This window comes from Lepus europaeus, chromosome X (assembly GCF_033115175.1).
Source record: "Lepus europaeus isolate LE1 chromosome X, mLepTim1.pri, whole genome shotgun sequence".
Lineage (NCBI taxonomy): Eukaryota > Metazoa > Chordata > Mammalia > Lagomorpha > Leporidae > Lepus > Lepus europaeus.
Genome location: NC_084850.1, coordinates 96,891,578 through 96,907,204, shown reverse-complemented (window position 1 = coordinate 96,907,204; position 15,627 = coordinate 96,891,578). Strand labels below are relative to the sequence as shown.

Here is a 15,627-nt window from a genome sequence, read left to right as displayed (position 1 = left end):
AAGCAGTAGAATATGGCTCAAGTCCTTGGGCCTCTACACCTGCGTGTGAGACCCAGAGGAAGCTCCTGGATCCTGGCTTCAGATCAGCGTAGCTTCGGCCAGTATAGCAATCTGTGGAGTGCAACAGAGGATGCAAGACACCTCTCTCTCCGTCTCTAACTCTCTGTAACTCTGCCTTTTAAATAAATAAATAACTATTTTTTAAAAAAAGGAATCCAAAAGACCCCACGAAGAGACTAATGGAAATCGCAAGAGTTTGGTAAAGTTGCAGGATATAAAATCAATATGCAAAAATCAGCACCTTATGTATACACAATGACAGCACTGAGAAACAACTTGTAAGATCAGTATCATTCATAATAGCTTAAAAAAACCCTTAACTATCTTGAAATGAATTTAAGCAAGGATGTGAAACATCTCTACAAGGAAAATTATAGGTCAGTGCCGTGGCTTAACAGGCTAATCCTCCGCCTTGCAGCGCTGGCACACCGGGTTCTAGTCCCAGTTGGGGTGCCAGATTCTATCCCGGTTGCCCCTCTTCCAGGCCAGCTCTCTGCTATGGCCCAGGAGGGCAGTGGAGGATGGCCCAAGTCCTTGGGCCCTGCACCCGCATGGGAGACCAGGAGAAGCACCTGGCTCCTGGCTTTGGATCAGTAAGATGCGCCGGCCGCAGCGGCCATTGGAGGGTGAACCAACGGCAAAAAGGAAGACCTTCCTCTCTGTCTCTCTCTCTCTCTCACTATCCACTCTGCCTGTCAAAAAAAAAAGGAAATTATAATACATTAAAGAAAGAAATGGAAGACACACAAAAATAGGAAAAAATTTTCATGCTTGTAAATTAAAAAAAATTTAACATAATCAAAATTTCCATACTTCCCTAGGTAATTTACAGAATCAATGTGATCCCAATCAAAATACCAACAACATTCTTCTCAGATCTAGAAAAAGTGATGCCAAAATTCATATGTAAACAAGAGATGCTGAATAGCTAAAGCAATCTTAAATAAGAACAAAGCTGGAAGTATCATAATATTAGACTAGAAGACATATTACAGGGCAGTTATAAATAAAACAGCCTGGTACTGGCAATAAAATAAACACGTAACCCAATGGAACAGAAAATAATTCCCAGAAATTGACCCACATGTCTACAAGTAACTGATCTTTGACAAATGAGTTGAAATCAATCCCTGAAGAAAAGAAAGTCTTTTCAACAAATGGTGCTGGGAAAATTGGATCTACACACGTAGAAGAAGGAAACAAGACCACTACCTCACACCTTATACAAAAATCAACTCAAAATGGATCAAGATCTAAATTTATGACCTGATACCATCAAATTACAAGAGGAAAACATCAGGGAAACTCTGACAGACATTGGCATAGGCAAATACTTCTTGGAAAAGACCCCAGAAGCCCAGGCAATAAAGGCAAAAATAGACAACTGGGATTACATCAAGCTAAGAAGCCTCTGCACTGCTAAAGAAACACTCAGGAAAGTGAAGAGGCAACTAACAGAATGGGAGAAAATATTTGCAAACTATACAAATGATAAAGGATTAATATTCAGGATCTATAAAGAGCTCAAGGAACTCAAGAACAAGAAAACAAACAATCCAGTTAAGAGATGGGCAAAGGACATGAACAGGCAATTTTCAAATGATGAAATACAAATGGCCAACACACACATGAAAAAATGCTCAGGATAACTAGCTGCTAGGGAAATGCAAATAAAAACCACAATGGGGTATCACCTCACCCCAATCAGAATGGCTATAACCCAAAAATTTTAAAAATGCAGTATTATCTTCTCATTCTGGGCAGCAACAGTGATTCACAGCTCCCAGTCATGTGATCATGAAGATAAACATCAAATACTTTACAGTATACTGTGTTGCTAAGCTATGATGTTCAGTAAGTGTATTAAATACATTTCAATTCATGTTATTTTAAATTTATAATGGATGTATTGGGACATAACCCCATTCTAAGTCAAGAAGTATCTAAATTTTTATTTTCATTCAGAATAATGTTTTTATTTCTTTCTCTTGAGATTCCTTCACTGACTCATAAATTATACACACAATTTGTTATTTTTCCAAGTAATAACAGATTTTCTTGTTACCTTTCTGCTATTCATTTCTAGTTTGATTCCAGTGGTTTAAGAATATACTCTATATGATGTCTGAAATTATTGTTTGCATAGAGGGGAGAGCGAGAGCTCTCATCTCTTGGTTTACTCCCCATCAGCCTGCAATGGTTTGGGCTGGGCCAGGGAAAGGTGGAAGCTAGGAACTTAATCCAAGTCTCTCAAATGTGTGGCAGGGGCCAAAGTACTTGGGACATCATCCACTGCTTTCCCAGGCACGTTAGCAGGGAGCTGGATCAGAAGTGGAGCAGCCTGGTCTCGAACCTGCACTCATATGGGATGCTGTCATTACAGGCAACAGTTTAACCTGCTGTGCCACAACACAGGCCCCCAATCTCTACATTTTAGTTGGCATATACTACTTACATTTAATGAATCATTGATATATTAGGATTAAATCTGCCATTGTAATTTTTTATTTTTTATTTACGTGCTTTCTTGTTCATCCCTTCCTATAAAAAACTTGAACTAATTTTTAAAAATATTTATTTATTTTACTTTGAAAGTCAGAGTTACACAGAGAGAGGAGAGGCAGAGAGAGGGAGAGAGGTCTTCCATCTGATGGCTCACTTCCCAATTGGCTGCAACAGCCAGAACTGCGCCGATCTGAAGCCAGGAGCCAGGAGCTTCCTCTGGGTCTTCCCATGTGGGTGCAGGGGCCCAAGGACTTAGGCCATCTTCTACTGCTTTCCCAGGCCACAGCAGAGAGCTGGATCAGAAGTGGAACAGCTGGGACTAGAACCGGTGCCCATATGGGATGCTGGTGCTTCAGGCCAGGGCGTTAACCTACTGCACCACAGCACCAGCCCCATGAACTAATTTTATAATTCCATTTTGATTTATCCATACAGTTTTTGAGAGTATCTCTTTGTATATCCTCTTCAGTACATTTTTTAGGTATTAAATTATATATACACGGTAGGTCTTGTGGTATAGTGGGTTAAGTCACCTCTTGAGATGTCTGCATACAATACTGGAGTGCTGGTATGAGCTCTGACTCCTCTGCTTCTGATCCAAATCCCTACTAATGTACCTGGGGGACAGCAGATGATGGCCTAGGGATTTGAGTTCCTGTCATCCACATGGGAGTCCTGGATGAAGCTCCTGGCTCCTTTTGACCATCTGGGGAGTGAATCAGTGGATTGAAGATCTCTCTATCTCTTTCTCTGTCTCTCTCTCTCTCTCTTTGTAATTCTTTCAAACAAATAAATAAATAAATCGTTTTTAAAAAGTCTTATGTTTTAGCAGGATTTTTCTGACACCATTCTGGTAGGTGAAGGGGAACACTGTCTAATTACTGGCAGAAAGCAGGCTTTTTGGAGGACTTTTCTTGGTCAGAAGCTGTTGAAATTTCTGGGATGCCAGCTCATCATATACCCAGTCTAGGATATGTGAATCAAAAAGAAAACCCAGGGAACTCATCACGGTACTACCATGTCACACCGAGGGTCCCCAAATCTTCAGCCAGTCTGCCTTTTCTTTTACCTCCCAGAATGTCTTGTGCTCATTTTATATATAATGTCCTGGACTTTTAGTTCTACTTAGCAGAAATAGGGAGAATTATATTTGATATACTCCATCTTCCTGGAAGCAGAAATCTAGAGTGTTCTTTCGAATAAACTAATTTTACTTTGTCACTCTGCAGCTTAAAACTACTTGCAGGATCAAATCCTAAAACAAAGAACTCACAGAGGAGAAACTGTGTCAGATACACCTCTACATTCTCAAAGCCCAGTGTGATTCTTTTAAGTAGAAATCACTCAGAATGCTTGATAACTGCAGAGCTGGGCTTAACTTCATGCATTTCTCATACCAATATGTATTCTGGTAAATGACGCTTTTTCTTAAAGATTGCTCTATAACCAAATGGATGATGCATCTGCACAGAACATTTCTACTCCGAGTCAAGCAAGGAGAGAACTGTTAAAGCAAGAACTATACTTACTTTCCACAGGCAGTCGCCGCCGTATGGCCAGGCGTTCCATTTTCCGCTGTGTCTCCGCCAGACTAAAAAGGACTCCATATACATACTGACGAGCTGATCGGAACAGGAGAGCAGCTGGAGGTAACTCCATGTTACACTCATCCTCAATACATACAGGGATCTTAATCTCACCCTAGCAAGAGAATAGTAAAGGGAAAAGAAGAAAATCAGTCACATCAAGATTTAGAATTGGGCTGAGAAAACAAGTAATGAATTGCAGCCTCTGCAACTTAGCTACATTTTCTGTCTGTATTCAGACAGAGTTTCAAATGAAAAGAAGCTGTAAGAAACCCAGCTCACCACAGCCAACTTTAAGTTATATTCTGGGGTAGGCATTGTGGCATAGCATACTAAGCCTCCAGCTGCAGTGCCGGCATCCCATGTGAGCGCCAGTTTGTGTCCCAGCTGCTCCTCTTTTGATCCAGCTCCCTGCTAATGTGCCTGGGATGGCAGTAGAAGATGGCCCAAGTGTTTGGGCCCCTGCAGCCATGTGGGAGACCTGGAAGAAGCTCCTGGCTCCTAGCTTCAGATTGGCTCCCCTCCATCCATTATGGCCATTTGGGGGAGAGAACCAGTGGATGGAGGACATTTCTTTCTGTCTCTCCCTCTCTCTGTCTGTAACTCTACCTCTCAAATAAATAAAAAATAAATAAATATTTTTTAACAAAAAGCTATATTTCATTTTTTAAAAATTTACTTATTTATTTTAAAGGCAGGGTTACAGAGAGAGGGGGAAACAAAGAGAGATATCTTCCATGTGCTGGTTCACTAACCAAATGGCTGCAACAGTTGGGGCTGGGCCAAGCCAAAGCCAGGAGCCACTTGGGACACATGCATCCCATATCAGAGTGACAGTTTGAGTCCCAGCTATTCCACTTGCAATCCAGCTCCCTGCTAATGAGCCTGGGGAAGCAGAGGAAGAAGGTCCAAGTGCTTCCGCCCTTGCCACCCACAGGGGAGACTCAGATGTAGGTGCAGGCTCCTGGTTTCAGTCTTGGCCCAGCCATGGCTGTTGCCAGCATCTGGGGAATGAACCAGTCGATGGAAAATCTCTTTCAAGTAGATAAAAATAACATTTTAAAAACTATGCATGGTTCTTGTCTTGTAGGGGCCTAATTTACTGTACAGTCCCATCTCCTGGTGGTTTCACATCAACCAGCACACTTGGTCTTTGTTTATCTCCCTTCAGATACCAACGATTTGCATTTTCTCTGGTTACCTATGGTCCTAGAAAATATGAAGTACAGCATTAAGATGCAGGAGGTAGGTGCTGATGTGCGGTCTCACCTTAGTGAGGATGTGGTAGATATAGGGGTACATAAGACCCCTGCGGTGTCTGTGTTCAGCAACCCGCAAGACTTCTGGTGCTACTGGAGGTAAGGGTGGAATGGTGATGTCCATGTGGTTCCTCGTGGACATAGACAGCAGAGATGGGATGTGGGGTTCACCATCACCTAGGCTGCCTTCTGAAACTCCAGCATCAACGGGCTGTACCCAAGACTCTCTGTCACCACTGGGATCTGTCCATCCAGGCTGCTGCTGAAGCTGAAGCGCTTCTGTGATGTGACTATAAAAACGCAGAAAGACAGTACAGAAGATAAAAGGGAGGTTGACAGATTTAAACTCAAGATGTCCATTCTAATCCCAAGGAATCTCACAACCGCTCTGCAGGTCGGGATGTTGAGTTAAGCACTCCACCTGAAATCTTCCCTCTTACTGCCCTGGGGCTTCATGCACATCACACTGAGTCCTTTCCACCTTCTAAGAGGCCAGGCTTAGAGGCTGCTAATGTTCTAAGAAAAATAGTTACAATTACAACCTCAAAGCAATTGTGTGTCCCAGGCAAAATGTGCTTGGAGAGCTAGTAATCTAAGAAGAAACAGGCTAGTACAAAATACTACTATTTCAATCCTCAGAATGCAATCTTACTTATTAAACAACATAGCTGCTTACTCAACTCTATAAAGTCTTTTTTAAAATATTCAATCTACCTAATCTACCTCTGTCACAAATTAAGAAGTGACAGCCACAATATCCAGTTTCTCCATAGCAGGGCTTCCCTAACCAACCATTTTGCTGTCTCTTACCTCAGTGGCTTGGATGTCTGAAAATTACCACATGCACCGGCTCCAATGAGCATGAAGTGAGTAAGCACAAAGGAAGATTTTCCATCTTGCTTTCTTAAGTGGAAATACAACAATGCACACTCTCCCACATCCTCTGGCCAAGTTTGCAACAAATAACACAGATGCCTCAAAAGTCTTTTCCCGTTGGAGTCTATACTCATACTTACTCAGAGCTGCCTCCATTTGGCTCATCACCATCAGAGGAAGAGGAGTGGGAAGAGTCTGGTCCCAAAGGAGGTGAAGCTTTGGAAGTCAGGTAATTGGGAAACTGAGATGTAGAGGAGTCATAAGAGACAGCCCAATTGGCAAAGGGGCTGTCCTGCAGCACGGGATCCTCAGAGAAAGCATGTGAGTCCCCCAAAGCATGGGGAGACAAGAGAAGAGATGAGTTGGGTCCCATTGGGAATGGTGGTGGATATTTCATTTTCTGGGGCACTTGGTGAGAAAACTAAAGGATAAAACAGACACAAAAACTATTTAACATTTTACTAGGCTCCAAGATGCTCCCTCAGAGGTTGCAACATAGTAGATGATGCCAGTAGCAGGGATTGTTGAGATACAAAGTGCCTCCTGAGAGGAGCGAGAAATAATTCCAATAGAGATGCATGAACAGATTCTACCAGAGGCTGGATAATGAACCTGCCCAGGTGTCCTAGAACCATTTTCTGACATTAGTTCATCTGTCTCTACAATGTCCTAGTGGTTACTGGCTTGGATGCTATCTTTACACAGTCCGCCAGCCTCAAGTTAAGAATGTGACATAGGCTTATGCAGCCTTGGAGGTCTGACAACACTGAATCAACCTCACTCACACCTTAACTCAAGATTATAAAAATTGGGAAGTAATCTGAGTAATGTGAACGAATGGTCTCAGACCTTCTAGAGGATACTTACCATTGGCTTTCCCGCAGAAATGGTGCCCATTTGATTTCGTGGAAGGGGAGGATTTCCAAGTCGATTATTCCGAAAGCCTGAAGGCAAGGGAAAAGACCTATACTTCATTCAATCCTAATAATTTTAGCATGTTACATTCTGCTAACCCACTATCACACGAATAGTTATTAATAAATAAATTTATGATTCATTGAATAGCTACTATGTGCCATGCTGAGAACTTAATGTAAATTATTTCAGCTGATAACAACCCTATAAAGTAAGTGCAATGAGCCACATTTTATACAAGTGTGAATTGCCACAGCTGGCAAGCAGCCAAGGTAGAATTCTAACTCAGTTCCCAAAGACAGAGCTAATTTACATATTTCAGGCAAGAATGGGGGGTTAGCACGAGCAGGAGGACAAGCTAATGAAATAGCAACTATATCCCATCTATAAATTTGAGAAATCAGGAATCTTTCCTTTTCTTTTATCTTTTTTTCTTTTTCTTTTAATTTAAGGTATACAAATTTCATATACACAGATTTAGGAACATAGTGATACTTCCCATCCTCCCTTCCTGCCCACACATGATCCCACCCTTCTTCCTTCTCCCTCTCCTATTCCCATTCTTATGTTTTACAAAAATCTATAGTCAGTTAACTTTATACTCATGAGATTAACCCTGCACTAAGTAAAGAGTTCAACAAATAGTATGAAGAGAAAAAAAAAATACTGTTCCTCAACAGACAAGACAAAGGCTGTTAAAATCATGGCATCTCAAAGTGTCAATTTCATTCCTATACATTATATTTTAGGTACTCCATTAGTTACCACAGAGCAGGGAGAACATATGGTATTTGCCGTTTGGGGACCGGCTCATTTTACTAACATTTCCTATGTTGTAACTCTTATGACATGGAAATCAAAAGAAGAATGCCTGTCGAACAGGAATGACATTTAGGAGGGCACAATGCAAACAAATGATTCCATTCTGGCCCCAGAGTTCCTGAGAGACCAACTCAGTCTCCCCTATAAACAAAGTAGTTTTGGGTCAAATGGAAGCCTTACCTAGAAATGAGGGAGCCACTGGCAGCGAAGAGAGTTTGGTTGTGACTGAATAGTACTCAACTGCTTTCTTGAATCGTTCTATTTTATCTTCTGTCCTGGACTGCATGATAGAACATCAGACTTTCAGAAGCAGAAACAATATGAGAGTGTCTGTTTCATATAACTTATAAACTGGGAGTCAAAACAGTAGCAGAAATCAAATAGTCTTAAAAACACAAGAGAATGAATTTCCACTTTGCAGAAAAGACAGATAGGAGACAGTATTATAGGACATAAAATGAAAGCCAGTTGGCATTGAGCCTAGCAGTTAAGATCTCTGTGTCCTATAGTGGAGTGCCTGGGGTTCAATTCCTGGCTCTGGTTCTTGACTCCAGCTTCCTGCCAATGCAAATCCTGGGAGGCAACGATGACAGATCAAGTAATTAGGTTCTTATCACCTAAGTGGAACACCTGTACTGAGTTCCTAGCTCCTGGCTCCAGCCCCAGCCCAGTCCCAGCCACTATAGGCAATTGAGGAGTGAACCAGTGGATGGGAGTTCTCTTTCTTTCCTTCTCTCTCTGCCTCTGAAATAAATAATAATAAATTTCTTTTTTAGAGAGAGAGAGAGAGAGAGAGAGAGAGAGAAGAGAGAGATTGAGATCTTCCATCCACTGGCTCATTCCCTAAATGGCCACAACAGACAGGGCTTGGCAAAGGCCGAACCCAGGAGCCCGGAGCCTCATCCAGGTCTCCCATGTGGATGCAAGGGTCCAAGCATTCAGGCCATCTTCTGCTGTCCTCCCAGGTGCACCAGCAAGGACCTGGATCAGAAGTGGAGCAGCTGGAACTTGAGCAGGCACCCACATGAGATGCCAGCATTGCAGGCTGTGGATTAACCCATTACACCACAATTTCAGCCCCAATAATAAATTTCTTAGATAAAATGAATTTTACTTACATTTTCTGCTATCTATAATGATCATATGATCATTAAAAAAAACCTAGGGATTAGAGGGAAAAATTACATTGTACCACTATCCAAAGATATTTTGTTGTGTTTCCTTACGGTATTCTTTTTTTTTTTTAAGATTTATTTATTTATTTGAAAGTCAGAGTTACAGAGAGGCAGAGGCAGAGAGAGAGAAAGGTCTTCCATTCTCTGGTTCATTCCCCAAATGACTGCAACAGCTAGAGCGGAGCCAATCTGAAGCCAGGAGCCATGAGCTTCTTCTAGGTCTCTCACATGGGTGCAGAGCCCCAAGGACTTGGGCCATCTTCTACTGCTTTCCCAGGTCATATCAGAGAGCTGGATCAGAAGTGGAGCAGCTGGAACTCAAACCAGCGCCTATATGGGATGCCAGCACTGTAGGCAGTGGCTTTACCCACTACACTACAGCACTGGCCCCTTACAGTATTCTTTTAAATGAACTTTTTGTTGTTGAAGTATAGCTGTTCTATTTTATTACACCTATGTCTAATTTTGTATCTTGATTTTATCATATATATTAAACTAACCTATTTAAATAATTTTGTGGTTTTTTGTTTTTTGTTTGTTTTTAAAGATTTATGTATTTATTTGAAAGTCAGAGTTACACAGAGAGAGGAGAGGCAGAGAGAGAGAGAGAGGTCTTCCATCCGATGGTTCACTCCCCAACTGGCCACAACGGCCAGAGCTGCGTCGATCCGAAGCCAGGAGCCAGGAACTTCTTCTTGGTCTCCCACGTGGGTGCAGGGACTTGAACCATCTTCTACTGCTTTCCCAGGCCATAGCAGAGAGCTGGATCGGAAGTGGAGCAGCCTGGTCTCGAATCGGCACCCATATGGGATGCCGGCGCTTCAGGCCAAGGTGTTAACTCACTGTGCCACAGCGCCGGCCCCTCTAAATAATTTTGAATGGTTGTATATTTCACCATCATGAATGTATCATAAATTATGTAACTACTTTCCTAATATTTAATATGTAGCTAATTCTCACATTTGGCTATCATAAGTCATGCAGAGGGTGGGCATTTGGTGCAGTGGTTGTCCCTAGAGACAGTTGCATTCCATACCAGAGTGCCTGGTTCAAGTCCTGGCTACTCTGTTTTTGAATCAGTTCCTTCTAATGTGAATCCTGGGAGGCAGCATGTGATGGCTCAAGTACTTGGGTCCCTGCCACATGGGAGATCTGGATTGAGTTCCAGGCTCCTGGCTTTGGCCTGGCCCAGGCCCAACAATCGTGGGTATTTAGGAAGTGCAACAGCAGATTGGAAGATCTCTGCCTTTCAAATAAATAGAAAATAGATGCAAATTTTAAAAATATGTTATGCAGCAAAGGGTATACACTGTCCATTCAAGTTATTTATGGATTTCAGGCAATATCCTTAGGAAGAAAACTTAAAAAGGAAATTATATTGGTTCAAAAGGTATGAGCTAAAACCAAAAGTACTTAAACATACATAAAACCACAATGTGACACCTTTACATATCTACCAGAATGGTTACAATGGAAGACTATCAGTATGAAGCACTTTCAGGGATATGGACTAACTGGAACTCCAGCATACTGCTGGTGGGAGTATACACTGGTACAGTTTGGAAAACAGTCTGGCAGTTTCTTACAAAATTAAACATGTCCTTTCCTTTTGGCACAACAACCCTACTCCTGTGTATTTACCCAGAAGAAATGAGCACATATATGTACCAAACTGGAAACAACTCAAATGTATATCAACAAGAGAACAAATTATGGTAAAATCATATAGTGGGATACCATATAGCAATCAAGAGAACAAAGCACTGATACACACAATAATATGGATAAATCTCATCAATACTATCATACTGGGTAAAAGAAGAGAGATACAAATGAGGACATATAAAGCTTAGCTAATCTAATCTATGGCAACACAGGTAAAAATTACTGTTTATCTCTTGTAGAGGGGGAGGAAGGGCTAAGAAGGGGCCTTTTTCCCTTGTCATGCTTTTTCCATGACTATTTAGAAATCCTCCTTCTATTTTATCAAATGGAATGTAAGACTATGCTATCCTATGTCATTTCTCATGATAAATCATGCTCTCATAAGCATATGTGTATAGAAATCTCTTGGGTTATTTCAAATGGAAAATTCTTAGACGTATAATTACTAGATCAGAGGGTATGGTCATTTTTAGACTCTTGACACATGGTACTAAATCTCTTTCCAGGACAGACACCTCAAGTTCTACTGCTATCACCATATGAGAATGTTCAGTTCACTATACAGCCCAAAGTGTGAACAGTTTCAGAAAAAAAATAATTGACTATAACAAATAGTGTTTGTTTCTTACAGAAAACTTAAAACACATAATACAAATTTTGGGAACACTTGCATTGTCACCTCTCAGAGACTGTAATTGCTAGTACCCCACGGCTATATACCGTGCCAGCCTCCTTTATTTGCACATATGCGTGCATGTCCAGAGGAATCAAGATCTCCTAGCTCTCCAGCCTTCCTCAGAAACAAAAATCTGTCCACCTTCTCAAACAACTGGACTTGACAGAATTGTTTGAAAAAAAGGGCTCCAAATCTAAAGGACATTTGCAAATGACAAACTTAGGGTATGATACTTATGTGATTGAACAATACTCTATTGTAGCAATGTTCCCTTACCTATTTATTTATTATCTCATTATATTTAGTAATATCTACAATTGAAAACAATCTAAAACAACCCAAATCATACAGAGTCTTCCTTAATATCTCTCTCTGTACCCACTCCCTTCCCCAGATGTGAGCAATGATAACAGTTTAAGTAGATGTTCTTTCCTAAGTTTTGTTACATATAACGTATAAAAGGGTACCTGAAAAAGTTTGTGAAACTGCACAGATACCTTTTATTTTCATTATTCCATGAAATTTTTGAAGTACTCATGTTTATATAGATGCCAACGTGGGTTTTACTTTTTTCCACATAAGTGAAATCATCACATTGTTTTCATCATCTTTCTTTTTCCATTAAATAATATGAAAGGGCTTTAGAAAGTTGGTGGATGGCTGGCGCCGTGGCTCAATAGGCTAATCCTCCGCCTTGCGGTGCCGGCACACTGGGTTCTAGTCCCGGTCGGGGCACCGGATTCTGTCCTGGTTGCCCCTCTTCCAGGCCAGCTCTCTGCTGTGGCCAGGGAGTGCAGTGGAGGATGGCCCAAGTCCTTGGGCCCTGCACCCCATGGGAGACCAGGATAAACACCTGGCTCCTGCCATTGGATCAGCGTGCTGCGCCGGCCGCAGCGCGCCAACCGCAGCGGCCATTGGAGGGCGAACCAATGGCAAAGGAAGACCATTCTCTCTGTCTCTCTCTCTCACTGTCCACTCTGCCTGTCAAAAACTAAAAAATAAAAAATAAAAAAAAGAAAGTTGGTGGAAATGGAAGAAAAAGGTAAGCTTAGGAGTAGGCATTTCATGTAGTGGTTAGGATGCTGCTGGGGTGGGGGTAGCATTGTGGCACAGCAGGTTAAACCAGTGCCTGTGATACCAGCATATCATACCATATAAGCAACGGTTTGAGTCCCCGCTGCTCCACTTCCAATCCAGCTCCCTGCTAACGTGCCCTGGGAAAGTAGTGGAAGATGGCCCAAGTCCTTAAGCCCCTGCTACCCATGAGGGAGAGCTAAATGGAGTTCCAGGCTCTTGGCTTAAGCTCGACCCAGTTCTGGCTGTTATAGCTATTTGGGGGAGTGAACCAGGAAATGAAAAATCTCTTTCTCTCTGTCTCTCTGTGTAACTGCATTTCAAATAAGAGAGAGACATCTACAAATGCAGTCACAAAAATTATATGACAGAGTTGAAGAATTAAATTCCTGACTTTATGGCAAGAGGACTGCAAAGGGAGTGGCTCAAGGATCACGAAGTACTGAAGAGATCACAGAGATGGAACAGCTCAAAAATCAACTCAACAAACTTATTTATGAACTCTTACACTTACCCCCTGAGCTATCAATCTTTTTTTAATTTTTATTTTTGACAGGCAGAGTGGACAGTGAGAGAGAGAGACAAAGAGAAAGGTCTTCCTATCAATCTTACAATAAACAACAGAACACAGATTTTGAGAAACCATGGGAGTGGGCATCTTGGCCTAGCAGGGTAAACTGCCACTTCTATAATGGAGTGCCAGTTCAAGGAGCTGCTGCTCTGCTTCTGATCCAAATTCCTCCTAATACACCTGGGAAGGCATCAGCTGATGGTTGAAGTAATTGAGCCCCTGCCACCCATATAAGAGACTCAGATGGAGCTCTTGGCTCGTGGCTTCAGGCTGCCAAGACCTGCCTGTTGCAGCCATTTGGGGAGTGAACCAGTGAATGGAAAATCTCTGTCTCTCTACTCTTCCCACCTTCTGTCACTCTGCCTTTCAAATAAATAAATAAATCTCTTAAAAAAAGAGAGAGAGAGGCAGAGATAGACCATAGACCCAGACCAGGCACTAACTACTACATGCATGGGCACTTCAAAAAGTTTATAGAAAAGCAGAATTAAAAGATATTTTTGGTGACAAAAATTTTGAAATTCATGCAGTTTTCCATAACACACAATTTCCATGAACTTTCTGAAGACCTTATATTCATGGAGCTAACACAAATACACAAATATATCTGCAAAGGCGTTATAAAAAAGCACTTCCATTAAAGCACAGCCCATAGAAGGATGCTGAGAACTGGTGATCTGAACCTAAGTGGGTTGTCTGCTAAACCAAAACTATCAACAGTCCCCATAGAAGAGAAAGGAGCAGTTGCCTTTTCACTTTGAGTGTGGCAACACCCTGACTTAAAAGTAAAATCGCTGTGGTGCAACGGGTTAAGCCGCCATATGCAGTGCTGACATCCCACATGGGCGACGGTTCAAGTTCTGGCTGCTCCAGTTCTGATCTAGCTCCCTACTAATGTACCTGGGAAAACAGTGAAAAATGGCCCAAGTCCTTGGGCATTTATACCCACGTGGGAGACCTGGAAGAAGTTCCTGGCTCCTCCTGGCTTCAGCCTGGCCCAGCCCTTGCTGTTGCAGCCATTTGGAGAGTAAACCAATAGGAGGAAGATTTCTCTTTATTTTTTTTTTAAAAAAAAGTTTACTTATTTGAGAGGCAGGGTTACAGAGAGAGAAACAGACAGAGACAGAGACATAGAGAAAGGTCTTCCATCCACTGGTTCACTCCCCAAATGGCCACAATGGCCAGAGGTAGGCCCATCTGAAGCCTGGATCCAGGAGCTTCTTCTGGATCTCCCTTGAGGGTACACAAACCCAAGCACTTGGGCCATCTTCTACTTCTTACTCGAGCCATAAACAGAGAGCTGGATTGGAAGAGGAGCAGCTGGGACATGAACTGGTACCCATATGGGATGCCAGAGGTGGAGTCAGAGGCTTAACCTACTATGCCACAACGCTGGCCCCATGGAAGATCTGCATCTATCTCTCCTTCTCTTTTTCTCTGTAACTCTGTCTTTCAAGTAAATAAATAAATCTTAACAAAATAAAAATAAACAGATCAACACAGTATACAAAAGTATAGACCAATATCCCTCATGAAATTAAACATAAAAATGTTCAATGAAATACCAGCAATTCAGATTCAGTAATACAAAAAAAGGAATAATTCATTAGTACCATGTCCTGGGAATATAGCATGGTTCAATGTTTAAAAATCAATCCAAAGTATTAATGGACTAAAGGACTAAAGATGAAAAACAATATGATTCTATCAATAGATGTAGAAAATGTACTTGACAAAATATACCACACAGCACACAAGGAATGGAAGAGCATTTTCTCACTTGGGGCCAGTACTTGGCATAGCAGTTAAGATGCTGATTAGGACACTAGGGTCTCACAGTAGAGTACCTGAGTCAGGTTCTCAGCTCTAGCCCCTTTTTCCAGCTTCCTGCCAATGCACACCTGGCTCAAGTTGCTGGGTTCTTGCAACATATGTGGGAGATCTGGACTGACTTCCTGGCTTTGGCCCCAACCCGGCACAACTGTTGTTGGCATTTGAGAAACAAACCAGCAGAACGCTTACATGTTTGTTCTCTCTCTCCCCCTCCCTCCTTCCCTCCCTCCCTCCCTCCCTTCCTCTACCACTCAAATAAAATAAATCCAAACTGTAAAATAGAATTTCTTCAGTCTGATAACATACATGTACAAAATCAATAGCTAATATCATACTTAATGATGACTGAATACTCTCTCTAAAGATCAGGAACAAGACAAGGATATCTACTCTCAGCATTGCTATCCAACATTACTTGGAAACCCTAAACAGCACAGCAAATCAAGAAAAAAAGGCATACAGATGGTAAACAAAGAAATAAAGCTGTCCCCATACTCAGACAATATGAAATCTACCAAAAAACTCTTAGAAGTAATGAGTTTGGAATGATCACAGAGTATAAGGTCAACAGGAAATCATATTCCTATATATAAGCAACAAACCATCAGAA

At 41.8% G+C, this 15,627-nt stretch overlaps 1 protein-coding gene across 2 annotated transcripts in view; it reads right to left on the bottom strand.

The window, feature by feature from the left end:
* The window catches only part of FAM120C (family with sequence similarity 120 member C), a 113,386-nt gene that overhangs the window by 50,853 nt on the left and 46,906 nt on the right, over positions 1 to 15,627 (bottom strand). For both annotated transcript variants that reach the window (XM_062184469.1, XM_062184470.1), the window contains exons 5-9: positions 8,204 to 8,303; positions 7,154 to 7,230; positions 6,427 to 6,707; positions 5,421 to 5,700; positions 4,095 to 4,266 (exon numbers count right to left, since the gene is read on the bottom strand). In XM_062184469.1, coding sequence (XP_062040453.1) covers positions 4,095 to 4,266; positions 5,421 to 5,700; positions 6,427 to 6,707; positions 7,154 to 7,230; positions 8,204 to 8,303 — 910 coding nt within the window. The remainder of the gene's footprint in view (positions 1 to 4,094; positions 4,267 to 5,420; positions 5,701 to 6,426; positions 6,708 to 7,153; positions 7,231 to 8,203; positions 8,304 to 15,627) is intronic.